Here is a 12,451-nt window from a genome sequence, read left to right as displayed (position 1 = left end):
CTCCCCTCCCCTCCCGACGCCTTTCCCCGCCAGGCTGCTTCTCCTCTTCCTCCCTCCTCCTGGTGTTGCTCTCGCACCATCAATCCCGCGAAGCCCCGTGAAGTGGCGACTCCGCTTCCCGGACGAGACCCCCCCCCCCCCAGAATCGCAACTGGGCAAACTGTTCCTGGAGGCAGCGGACTGGGAGGACAGAACACCGCCGCCCCCCCCCCCCCGGCTTTGCAAGCCCGGTCGCCTCCCTCCAAGTTACTCCACGGGCCGCCGCGTGGCTTTTCCCGCTCCCTCCTCGGGAGCCCCGGACGCCGCCGGGAAGGGAAGGCGGCCGAGGCGCCGCCGTCTGCGTGGGGGGCAATGGGCTCGCTCGGGACGTCCGGGACGGAGTCCGGCAGGAGCCTCTGAACGAGGCGGCGGCAGGCGATGGCGGCGATGGGCCAGCGACTCGGGTCGGCGCTGCTGCTCGTCGCGCTGGGTGAGTCCCGGGCGCAGCTGCCCCCCCCGCGCTCGATCCGAGGGCGTCCCCCTTCCTCTGGGCTCGATCCGAGTCGCGAAGTCCCGAAGCCGCGTGACAGGGAGACCCGAAGACCCGGGGAAGGCGCGCGGTGGGGGGGCCCTCGGGGTGCCGCTGCCAAAGAGTCGCCCGATCCCGGAGTGGGGACCGTTTGCTCCCGGCGGTGGCCACTTGGCGCGAAGGACGAGGCGCCTGTACCTTTAAGCGACAACTTCCGAAGTGGCCTTGAAGGTACGGGAGCCCCTTCCTATAAGCCGCATTGGGTCCTCTCCAGGAGAAAAGCGAGGTAACAAACAAACACATTTATCTATCGATCCATCCATCTTTCCCTCCATTTTCCGCGCCCGCCCTACCTCTCGGGTGGCGCGCATTTGCTGTCTTCATCTAACAGCTAGTCACCTCCCGCCCGTTTACTTCGAGGAACCTTTCAAAAAAGGGTGCACAGATCTTTAGCGGAGTTTCTTCTGCTCTGATCATTGGGGTGGTGGTGTGTGTCACACAGGTATGGATTGTCCACTGTTTTCGCTGGCACTGCGGTGGTTTCGTTAACCAGCCTAGATGGCAGACATTTTCCCCACCACCACCACCCCATGCCGCTTGGAGATTAAAATAATGGGGAAAGTTTAACCTGCACAACTTATGTAGTGGTGAAAAGGGACTCGGGATCGAGTGGGTGGGGGCGGGGAGAGAGCTGACAACCTCAAGTGATCATGTGCTCTCCTATCTCCCCTCAGTCTTCTTTTCTCAAGGCTAAACATACCCAGTTATTTCAGTCTTCCCTCACAGGGCTTGGTTTGCAGTCCCCTGAGCATCCTTGTTACCCTCCCATGAACTTGTTCAGTTTGTTGGCATCCTTCTTAAAGTGTGGTTTCTAGGCACCGGCTCTTGCTGTTGAGTACAGGATACAAGGAAGAGATGAGTTGCATATTATTAAGGACCCTTTTCATTTTTCTTTTAAACAGGGTATCTGCTCAAATCACTGACTGCAGCAGCTGGGTGTGAAAACATTTACCAAGATTTCTCTGACTGCATCTTAAAACTAGGAGAAAACATGGCCAGCTATGAGGAACAGTATGACAGTGAAGAAAGGAGCCAGGGGCTACATGTTGTCTGTGGGTGAGCAGCAAACTATCTGACTTCTGTATTACATGTGTGTAAGACCACTGGATATATGCAATGCTGATACACATTCATATAGAATTAGTTCCTGCCTGAATTCACCCTGCTGAATTTTCGTGTGGATTATTGTGCAGAGAGGTTTGGAATACTTGACTGTAATATCTTTTTATACTGAAGAGGCTCGTCCTTTACCAAGCAGCAGTGGAGCAAAATACAGGAACCCATAGACCCTGTTAGTTGTGTTTCTCCATATCTAGCAAATCCCTTAATATACTGAAAACATTAGAATTTTGCAAGGTCAAATGTAGATAAAGGTTGAGGTCACATGGAAGTGTGGCAGCATATCTAGCATGTTGCTAGGACTGCCCGGCTCCTGACGTTTTGCAGTGGGATGCTCCTTTTGCTCAGCCTCCAGTCCACCACTGGCTGACAACATGAGGATCAACCCAAATATGTGCATATTAAGTAAATATGTGCATTCTCCTCTGTAAAAGAGGAGTAAAAATTTGTTTCTTTTTATTAACTGCAATATAGGTGGGCAAGACTGGAAAGAAACACACCCCCTTGGCCCGCCTAACCTTCCTGCATTTGGTAGTTTAATCAGGACCCACCCAACTCTACTTATGGGGCTAGGTGCACTGCAGCTACTGGGTCAGGCAGCGGATACAGGGTGGGCAGCAAAGTCAGTCTCTCAGATGTGCTTTCTCAGACTTTTAACCATTCCCTTCTCTTGGAGTACAGTGCTATGAAGAGCTGGGGGTTGGGTGGAGGCTATTTTCACTACAGCGCCATACTGTGGTGCTGGAGGAGACTCTTGAGAGTCCCCTGGACTGCAAGGAAAACAAACCTATCCATTTTGAAGGAAATCAACCCTGAGTGCTCACTGGAAGGACGGATCCTGAAGCTGAGGCTCCAATACTTTGGCCATCTGATGAGAAGAGAAGACTCCCTGGAAAAGACCCTGATGTTGGGAAAGTGTGAAGGCAAGAGGAGAAGGGGGCAACAGAGGACAAGATGGTTGGACAGTGTCATCAAAGCTACCAACATGAATTTAACCAAACTCCAGGAGGCAGTGGAAGACAGGAGGGCCTGGCTTGCTCTGGTCCATGGGGTCATGAAGAGTCAGACACTAAAGAACAAATCATACAGAAAGGGGGTGACTGGGAGATATTTTTTCCCAAACACACAGTTTCTCCTATATCTGCTTAACTAGGCTGTGTCACGTCTGTATTCCATTGTCAGATTTTATTCAAATGCCAGCTCCATTGGTTTCCCCAGGTGGAACAGATTCATAGAATTGTAGTGCTGGAAGGTCTCCCCAAGGATCACTGGTCCAGCCCCCTACCAGTAGAAGAAGTCAGCACCTTAGAGCATCCCTAATGGTTGGGCATCCAACCTCCACTTAAAAATGTCCGGTGAAGGGGAGTCCACCACCTTCCACTGTCAATGGAGTAAAGGATAGAGATACTATTTTTTGCCTCAGGCAGCAGAATGTCTTGGGCTGAATACTTCTGGTTCCTATAACAGAAGTAAACAAAGGGGATGATGGTATAAAAGCAGACCGAGGGGAAGGTAAAGCAGGGACAGGAGTTGGTTTCACTTCCTGATATACCATCTGGTCCACAAAAAGACCCACTTAGTCCATTGAGTAGTGTCTATGTTGAATAAACATACAGAGGCCTAGTTTAGAAAACTCTGAATCTTAACTCTTTCCGTGATGTCTAGCCATGGGACACATGAAGTTCAAATGGATGCATCCCTTGGTTTCCTGATGATGTCATCAGGGCCAAGAGGAATGCAATAAAATAACTAAGGACCAGGGCTCTCAAAGTTCTGCCTGGATTATATGTGAGGAGAGGGCTTGATGAAAAGCAAACAAGGAAGAGAGATAAAATAAAAAATTGGCTAAGACAAATGGGTGTCTAGGTGTGAAGATTCTGGATTGAGAAGGCCAAAGGAGAGATTAGGTCCTGCAGGAAGCAACCAACCAGGGGAAAGATACAAACTTGGCTGAGTGGAACAGGGGGAGCAGGACCCCTGTCGGAGAAGAGCTACTGAAAACAGAATAGCAAATATGGCTACGAATCAGAATAGCATATGGGGGAAAAGACAGGCCAGATTAAGAGGGTGAAGAAATTTTTCATATAGCAGGGAGAAGGGATTAATAAAAGGAACAAAAAGATCTCAAAAGATGAAAAATGAAAGGTAGTTGATCTGGAAATAATATAATTGGGACTGGAACCCTAGCTTGATAAATAATAAACGAAGTATAGCATTTTTAAGTGCCTCACACAAGCATTGTTTAACTCAGACTAAGGGAACCCAGTATCCTCTAGATGTTTTGGACTGCCATAAGCCTAGCCAGAATAATTGATAAGGATGATGCGAGTTGTATTCCAAAACATCACCAGCTGTGCTGGCCAGGGTTTCTGGGAGTTGCAGTCCAAGAACACCTGGGTTACCAAGGATTGGGAGCCGCTGCTCTAGATGCATCAGTTGGCTTTTGCTCTTAATGCAGGGGTGGATGAAGCTCAGAGGCTACATATTAATCTCCCTGGACCTTCGGTGGGTGCTTCCTGATGGATGAAGGCCAGAAAACATATACCCCTGGATATTCCTGTCTTTGGATCTCCTTCCACAACCTTTAGAAATTTTGTCTTATAAAAAAAGTTTGTTTTTAACTTAGAAAGACCCATTGGGTCCTTTAGTGACTATGGTATGGGCCTCATGCGGTTTTGCTGTAACACATCAATCTAACAGACTCTCCATAGGCTTTGCTGCATGAAACAAAAGGGTTTCTCAGGATGTCTCAGTTCCCTTTCCTTTTTGCTCGCTCGTTTTCTGCTAGTGAGAAAAAGCTGATCAGTGACAGATATGGAGATCAGTATAATTGATGCCTCTGAGAGCAGCCTGCTATGAAATTGGTTGCAGTTTTGTTTTTTGTGTGCAACATTTGCTCAGTCTGACACTGATGGGTCATGTGATGATCGCCCATCTTGCTTAACAGATGGTAGCTGCAAACAACAGAAGCATTTGGCAAAATGCGACCACCCAGTCGGAAAGTGGGGGATTGGGGGAGAAACCAAAAATAAACAAGGAAGATCCAGTGAAAGTTGACACTTTTGCCCACATTTCCTTTCTCGGTTTCCTTATCTAAAGTCAGACTGTTTTGAATTCCCTCCTCTGCAGCACTGTATAAACGTGCTGCAGTTTTCAGGAGGTAAGGTCCAAACTGGGTTTACCTTGTTTGGCACCAGCTTTTCTCATTACAGACTCAGGATATTTCTTCTGCCAGAATGGTTCTATTTAATGAGCTCTTTGCAGCTGGCATTCAGAGAAATGTTCTATCTGATTTTTGTTCCTTTAAAAAAACACACACATAAACAAACCAGTGGTGTTTCATGAGTGCATATTGACAGTGGTGCATATCTTTCCTCAGCCTGGCACCTTTCCTGAGATATTGACAGGGATGTTGGCAAGTCTGAGTTTTGATACCAAGTTCCAAGACTAGATCTTTGATACCAAGTCCCGAGTCCCTACTAATAACAAGCTGTTTTTCTCAGGAAAAAAAAACACGGGGAATGAGTGTGTGAATGGTGCATCACAACCAAGTCAAAGTCATTGAACAAAACCCAATTGACTCCAAGTCAAGTCACTGGTGCAACTTAAGTCTGACTTGGTAGTGAGTCCCATGACTCAAGTCCCTGTCTCTGGCTATCAGATTATAACCACCATCATTTCAAGCAAAATTGTTCCTTGGGAATGGTGGGAGTTGTAGTTCAACAAAGTTTGAGGTATAGCAGGCTTGGGAAGACTGGTCTTGGCCAACTTTGCTTACTTTCTACAGAATCAGGGTTCATATGAGCTGAAACCTCCTCTTACTTGAAACCCTGGCCATTACAATCAAGCATTCTTCTACAAGGAAAAAGATATCACCAAGTCTAATAAAAGGATATGAGTCACTTTTCACTAAACACGGGGCAAAGTTATTTGTCAAACCAGGGCACTGCATTCTCCCCTTTGTTCAAGTTCGGGTTTGCCTACACTGAACAATTGTCCAACTTCCCTTGCAACCATGATACTAGTACCGCATCCTGATGTCCACACAATGCAAGACTGAAACTAGTGTCAACCAAGGGCATGGCTACAGAACTCATTTGGACTGGCCTGGTGTGGGCTAAATAGGGTCTCTTACAGTCAGATGGAGATCTCATATGCCATGTGATGCAGTCTTTGAACCTATAGTTTGATGATGTGCTTAGAATTCTCAGATGTATACCCAAATGAATTTTGGGGGATGCACTACAGCTCTGTAGCAGAGAATCCTATGCACCATTCAAAATGGCAAATCTCAAGATTCTATAGAATTAGACACAGACAGACAGACAGACAGACAGATAGATAGATAGGATGAAGCCATGTTATCCTAAGTGTAATCAAGCTTCTAAAATACATAGTACAGGTATACTCTGATATTCTCTCTCTCTCTCTAGGATGGACAGAATCATGCTAGATAGGAGAGGCTAGACTCTCTACAATGGTCATTGTTATATGGAAATCTTTTTATTAGGATATATCAATCTTTTTTCTTTATAACTAGGCTATTTGTGACTTCTCAGTTTTACTTCATGTTGAGAGTTTGGTAAACCACCTTTGAGTAATCTATACCTGGAAAATCCTTGGAGGGTCACCACAAGTCAGAATGTATTTCATGGCACATAATGGTTAAAGAACTAACTGCCTCCTTTTCTCCTCATTCAGATACTGGGATGAGTTCCACGCTTGTGCCATGACTGCCCTTTGGGAATGCCAGAGGGAAGCAGTAACTATCTGGGAGATGTTGCAAAAGGAATCTCAGAAGATCAAATTTCAGGGCAGCCTTTTTGACCTCTGCACACCCAGCAACTCCCAGAATTTCAGCTCAGTGCTCATTCCAGCTACATCATTATTAAGCATCACTCTGATGGTGACTTGGCTTAATTTATAAAGGAAGCAGCACTGCAGATCTGTGCAAATCTACATCTACTTCTCTCCAAGTTCTTTGATAAACATTGTTAAGGTTGCTTATTTATTTAGTGAATGCTGGTTATCAGTATGGACCCTTCCCATTTCATAGTCTTATATAGTTACCAGGCTTATCAGTGGAAACTGGTGAATGTTCTGGTTTGATCTTGGCCGTATACATCTGCACAAGGATCTCAAATTTAGGTGCTTAAGTAGAGTTCACGTGAGAAATGACAACAAAAGTAAAGCGACAGCACTGTCCTCCTCGCCTGGCGTTCTAATTGGATATACCCATCATCTGGATGTGCCCTTAGCAGTAAGCTGTTATGTTGACCTTCTCCTCCAAAACTTCAACCCTTAAAGCAGCAGCCTGTTGTGTAAACTATAATTCCAGGATACTTTTGAATGGAAAATACATGAAACAGGAAAGTAATATTGGATTTTCCCAGAGAAACAAATTCACAGGTCTTCATTTCATAACTGGAATAATCCCAGGAAATATCTACCAACGGATCTATGTGTTACTTATATCTGGCCTTGGACTATTTGACTGAGATGTACAGTTGTATTTTAACAGACCATCATTCAAGTTCCATCTTCCAAATGACTGCACATTCTAAGGAAATTTGAATTCAGCCTGTTACATTATGTTGGATTATGGCTGCAGATGATGAGCACTAAGAGTTCTGAATCAAACACAACTAATGGCATCTCAGGGCTACCTGTAATATGGAATAACTGCACATTTCTGCATCCCTTTACAAATAATCAAGCTGTACAATCCATTTTTTTCTAACAAATCTCTTCCACCCTCCTTTCTTATTTTTCCCAAGAGTGATATGTGAATAAAGTGCTGTCAACTCCTCTGAAGAAATTGTGGGAAATTTTTGAAGGAAATTTATGGGAACAATTTCTTTTGCCATTCAGTGTTAAAGCATTTCATGGGATGTGTGTGATATTCCAACGCCATTTGTGGGCCAACTGTATACTGTATATGGACCTGCTGCTTTAAGTCTTAAATGTATTCTTACACAACTCTGATGCAGTATAAACCAAGTTGGCCAAACTACAGGCCTGTAAGATAATGGAAATGTAAGAACCACAAGGCTCCATCGAGGGGTAAACTCCAAAGATCAGAAATTGGGGGTGGAAGGGATGGAGCACTATACTCTTTAGCCATTTGTATCCATCATATTATTATTTTAAAAATCATTCTCTGGTCATTTACATTGTGGAATGCAACCTCACTTTTTATAAATCAAGCTGAAAAGAAAAGCTACTGCTCTCCAGGGTCCTCTCTGACAAATTTAGCAAGGCTAAACAAAAGGTTCTCCTGTAAGACTTCAGTACAGAGAAGCAGCTGTTCCAGAAATGCTTTCTAGCAGCAGGCCCTGAAGTACCTACAGTGGGCCAGGTTCATTAAGCAAGGGGAGTTGCCATCTGCTGTTTCCCTGCTCTGTGGTGATATACAGCTGCAGAGGCTTGTAGATGAGAGTCGGGAACCTTCTCTGCTGCTGTTCTGGTGTCTCTAGGTGCTGGGGGGGGGCGTTTTATAAGGTTTTAAAGGCAAAAACGAATTGACAAATCGTTTTGTCAATTTGTCAGGAAAAAATCATAAATTTGTAATTCATGATTTATCAAACTGGATGAATCATGAATCAAGATGCATCACGATTTTTTTTAAATTCAGACCCATCTCTAATTACCATTCAACATGGTAGTTGAATGACAAGCTGCTCGTAAGGTTCGTTGTATTAACTGGCAAGAAAGAGTATATATTTGCATGAACATGATCTAATGGGAATTGGTGTGTGTGTGTGTGTGTGTGTGTGTGTGTGTGTGTGTGTGTGTGTGTGTGTGTGTGTGTGTGTGTGTGTGTGTGTGAATCTCTCTTATATACATATATATATCTATATCTATATCTATATCTATATCTATCTATCTATCTATCTATCTATCTATCTATCTATCTATCTATCTATCTATCTATCTATCTATCTATCTATACTTGATTCACACGTCATCCTAGAAGAGTAAAACAAGTGCTGCTCAGCACTGATAGAAGACACTCTATGCATGCACAGAGGTACTTTATTCCTCTTTGTTTCTTTAAAAGAAATCGTATAGCTGAGAGCCAACATGGTAGGAGTGACTAAAGGAGAGATGGCTACCAGATCAAAAATGATGGCTGTATAATGAAGTTTTTCAATTCCTGCCTGCAGTTCTACCTACAAGTTCTGATTAGCATCGGAAATAGGCACAGCTACACTGCTGGGCATTATGGGTCCCAAAGGAGCATTTCCAAAGATTTCTGCAGCCCAATGAGCATCTGTGCACCCCAAGACTGTTTGCATCAGAGACCATTCTAGCTTAGTCTGCAAAGGTTTTCTGTTTTGATATCGCAGAACTGAGCCCTTTTAAAGGCATACAATTGCTTCTTCCTTCCTGATTTTTCAGATTTGTTTGATACAAATTCACACTGTGACACTGGCCAGTCCAAATAATGATCATATAACCAACATTCAAAATATAGGGATTTTTTATTTTTCAAAGCTCACAATATCCCTGTAAAGTTGGCCACTCTATCCTCAGACAGCAGTGAAGCAGGAGAAGAGATAATGGAAGTTCAAAGGAAGGAAACCAGCCATCCAGTTCAATTCCTTACCAATCATTTATACAGGTTTGAAACTGGAAGCCTTTGTAGGTTACAGAGCTCGTGGTGCAGAAAAGAGTTTAAGAAAACGCCAAAGATCAGCAGTGATTAGTTAAATCCAGCTGCTTCTTAGATGAAGTTTTTGTTTACCCAAAACACCCTTAAATTCTCTCAGCAGCTTTCAATATTATGCATAACACCCTTCTGGAACATTTGTCTCGTATGGAACTAGTGGGAAATGCTTTGCCTGTTTATTTCTACTTTGTTAGAATATAATGTTGGCAGACTATTACTTAGTCTGTCAGTTCACAAGATTTCTTGGATTTCTATTTTGTCCCCTGATCTTTTTTAATACACACATGAAGCCACTGTGGAAGATCATCTGAGGTTGGATACCATCATTTTCCTGATATTAGTTGACAGCTCTTTTTAAAGTCCTGGATACAGCACTGGGTTGATGTGAAATAACTTGAGGCTCAATCCAGACAAGGGCAGATATTTTATTGTCATTGTAATGGCAAGTCTATGATTGGTTTAGGTCATTTTGGGTGAGCTTGCATGCTTTCTCAAAGATTACCTTTGTCCAAATTCAGCTGGCATGCCAGCTGTGCCCCTTCTTAGTGAAAAGAGATCTGGCCAAAGCAAACTACACCTTAAGTATTTTTCCATTTACTCTATTGCAGTATGTTCCATGTAGAGCTCTCCTCAAAGTATAGAAATTTCAAATAGAACACGATGGAACAGCCAGATGGCTTTCTGTGTGCTTCATACACCATGCAACACTGCTCTTATATCAACTGCATTAATTTCTAATTTGTTTCCAAGCACAGTTTAAGGCACTTATTTTAATCTATAAATCCCTAAATATCATGGAACTGGGATAACCGCAAGACAACATCCTCCCATTTGAACCTGTCCATAATTTTGGTTGCTAGGGATCTTTTCTCTGGCAGCCTGGCAATTGTGGAACTCCTTTCCTGTGAAAGTCAAATTGACTTCACCTTTGTCAAGCTTTGGGCAGGTTGTGAAGCCAGGGGTCAGGAATTTGATTCTTCACTTTGTCTTGTAGAAGAAGAGCCAGTCTCTGTGGTCTTGATCAAGCAATACAAACCCCCAAGAAGAAGGGGACGTTAAGCCACTTTGGAATACTCTATACCTAGAAAACCTTGGAAAGTGTCACCGCAGGTCTGAAATGACTTGATGGCACACAATTACTATTATAGAAACTTCCACTTAGGTTGGCTTTTGGTGGGTTTTAAAGTTTTATTCTACTCTCTAGAGATGCTGTAAAGATAGCTTGCCGTTTTTGGCATCATGGGCTGTAGAGCTGGAAGGGACATCACAGGTCACAGAGTCCAACTGCCTGCTGAAATAGGAAGTCTACACGAAAAGCATCTATGACAGTTGCCCACCCAGTCTTTGTTTAATGAAAGAGAGGATACTACTTTCTGAAGTACTCAATTCCATAGCTGAACCACTCTCACTGTCACGACGGAACAATATTACTTACATTGTTTTGCTTTTAATGTATATTTCCTTTCAAGCCCTTTGGGACAGAGACAATTTATAAATACTTTAATAAATAAATAGGACAAGCCAGCAAAAACAGCCTTTTTTAAAATTTGCATCTAGTGTGACAGCAGCCAGTATTTCCTGAGGTGATTTGAAAATACATCCTCAATCACCCTGACAAAAAGACACTGGCTGAAATCCTGTTGCACAACTTTACACTGCACAATGACAATGACTTCATCAGCCGGTGATAGAAAATGTTATAACTGAATTTAAGATTTCTAAAACCCATCCCCTTAAGGTTCCAAGGCCCCCCAGGGATCCCTGTGTGCTGCAGAAGCCTTTGGGAGTCCCAGGAAAAGCTTTTAAAATAAGAAAACGGCCACTGGACTGCTGACGGAGGGACGGCCACCAACAAATTTTTGATACAAAAGGCTCCCCCACCCATCCTGAAGCTCCCAAAGGTTTCCTCAGGACAAAAGGAATCCTTAGGAAACCTCAGAAACTGAAAGGGCATGTGTGTTAAATTAAAATAAATGAAATATTTCACTTCCTGGTTGATAACATCATTCTTGTTGTACAGTGCAAAAGTTATAGCGACTGATTTCAGCCACTGAGTGAAAATATTCATTGTTTACATGCTTATGGTCTTTGTCTGATATGGTATCTTCAAATACTTTGGGACTACAACTTCAATTGACAATGATAGCTGAATCTGATGGTGTTTGTAGTTGAAAACATTGAGAGGATACCATATTTGGGAAATATGTCTTGGACTGAAAATATGACCAGGAAGCACATTCACCTGGAACTAAGGAGAATGAGGCTCTGCCTGTTTTGACAATATGAGGCAGGTAGATATGTTCTGCGTAATTTCATTCAAGATTGTACATGCTACCATGATGATGATACAATGATCTTACAAGTGACACTGTCATTCAGGAAAGGAAGCTAATGCAAAACGACAGCTGAACTTTATAATTTTCCACAGGACCTATACAACAGTGGTCCCCAAACTCTGAGGAAAGCAGGGCACCCCCCCCCCCGCACTTGCTCGTGCGCTTTTGGGCGCATGCGCAAAGTGGTGGGGGAGCATGTGCATGCCAGAGCCATCATGAGTGCTCCCCCCCTTCATGCATGTGCAGGAGCGCCCGCATGCCCTTGCACAGGCGCTTGGCTGCAGGCATAAAGAGGGGCAGGGGAGCGCTCACGCCTGCGCTGGCATGCATGAGTGTGCGCAAAGCAGCTGTGGGGAGGGGGGTGCGTGTAGGGGGGTGGGAGGTCTGTCTCCGCGTCCGGGTCCGGCTCAGGCCACGGACCGGCACTGGGCCGCAGACTGGGGGTTGACAACCTCTGCTATATAGATTTTCTCGTAACATCAAATCTGCTTCAGAAGAAAACAATGCCATCTGCTGGAACAGTCATGATCTGCAACCATACACAACAAAGCACAGAATATCAACAATGGAAGAGAGGATACTAACTCTGATATATCCGCCACACGTAATAAGGGGCAAGTAAATAATTTTTTAAATAAAACTGCCCTTACCTAAATTTTAAGGAATCTGGGCAAGAACCATTACCCTAGAACCTCTGCCTGCATAGGATCGCTAGGTACAGTTCACCTATGACATCACTGGAGTCCCACAGGAGCA

The 12,451-nt window shown here is 44.1% G+C and overlaps 1 protein-coding gene across 1 annotated transcript; it reads left to right on the top strand.

The window, feature by feature from the left end:
• LOC110076784 (neuritin-like) lies at positions 1–8,112 on the top strand. Its single transcript, XM_078391493.1, has 3 exons — positions 1–469; positions 1,471–1,624; positions 6,389–8,112. The coding sequence occupies exons 1-3, from the start codon at positions 418–420 to the stop codon at positions 6,612–6,614; spliced, it is 432 nt and encodes a 143-aa protein (XP_078247619.1). The 5' UTR covers positions 1–417; the 3' UTR covers positions 6,615–8,112.
• The last annotated feature ends 4,339 nt before the right edge of the window (positions 8,113–12,451 follow it).

The sequence above is a fragment of the Pogona vitticeps genome, chromosome 4, assembly GCF_051106095.1.
Source record: "Pogona vitticeps strain Pit_001003342236 chromosome 4, PviZW2.1, whole genome shotgun sequence".
Taxonomy (NCBI): Eukaryota; Metazoa; Chordata; class Lepidosauria; order Squamata; family Agamidae; genus Pogona; species Pogona vitticeps.
This window is presented reverse-complemented; position numbering and strand designations above follow the sequence as displayed.

What these genes read in the sequence shown, in the direction of transcription:
- LOC110076784 (XM_078391493.1), top strand. Translation starts at nt 418, where the DNA reads ATGGCGGCGATGGGCCAGCGACTCGGGTCGGCGCTGCTGCTCGTCGCG. An exon ending in GCTGCTGCTCGTCGCGCTGG is followed by an intron (nt 470 to 1,470) that starts GTGAGTCCCGGG and finishes TCTTTTAAACAG; the next exon opens with GGTATCTGCTCAAATCACTG. An exon ending in GGGCTACATGTTGTCTGTGG is followed by an intron (nt 1,625 to 6,388) that starts GTGAGCAGCAAA and finishes CTCCTCATTCAG; the next exon opens with ATACTGGGATGAGTTCCACG.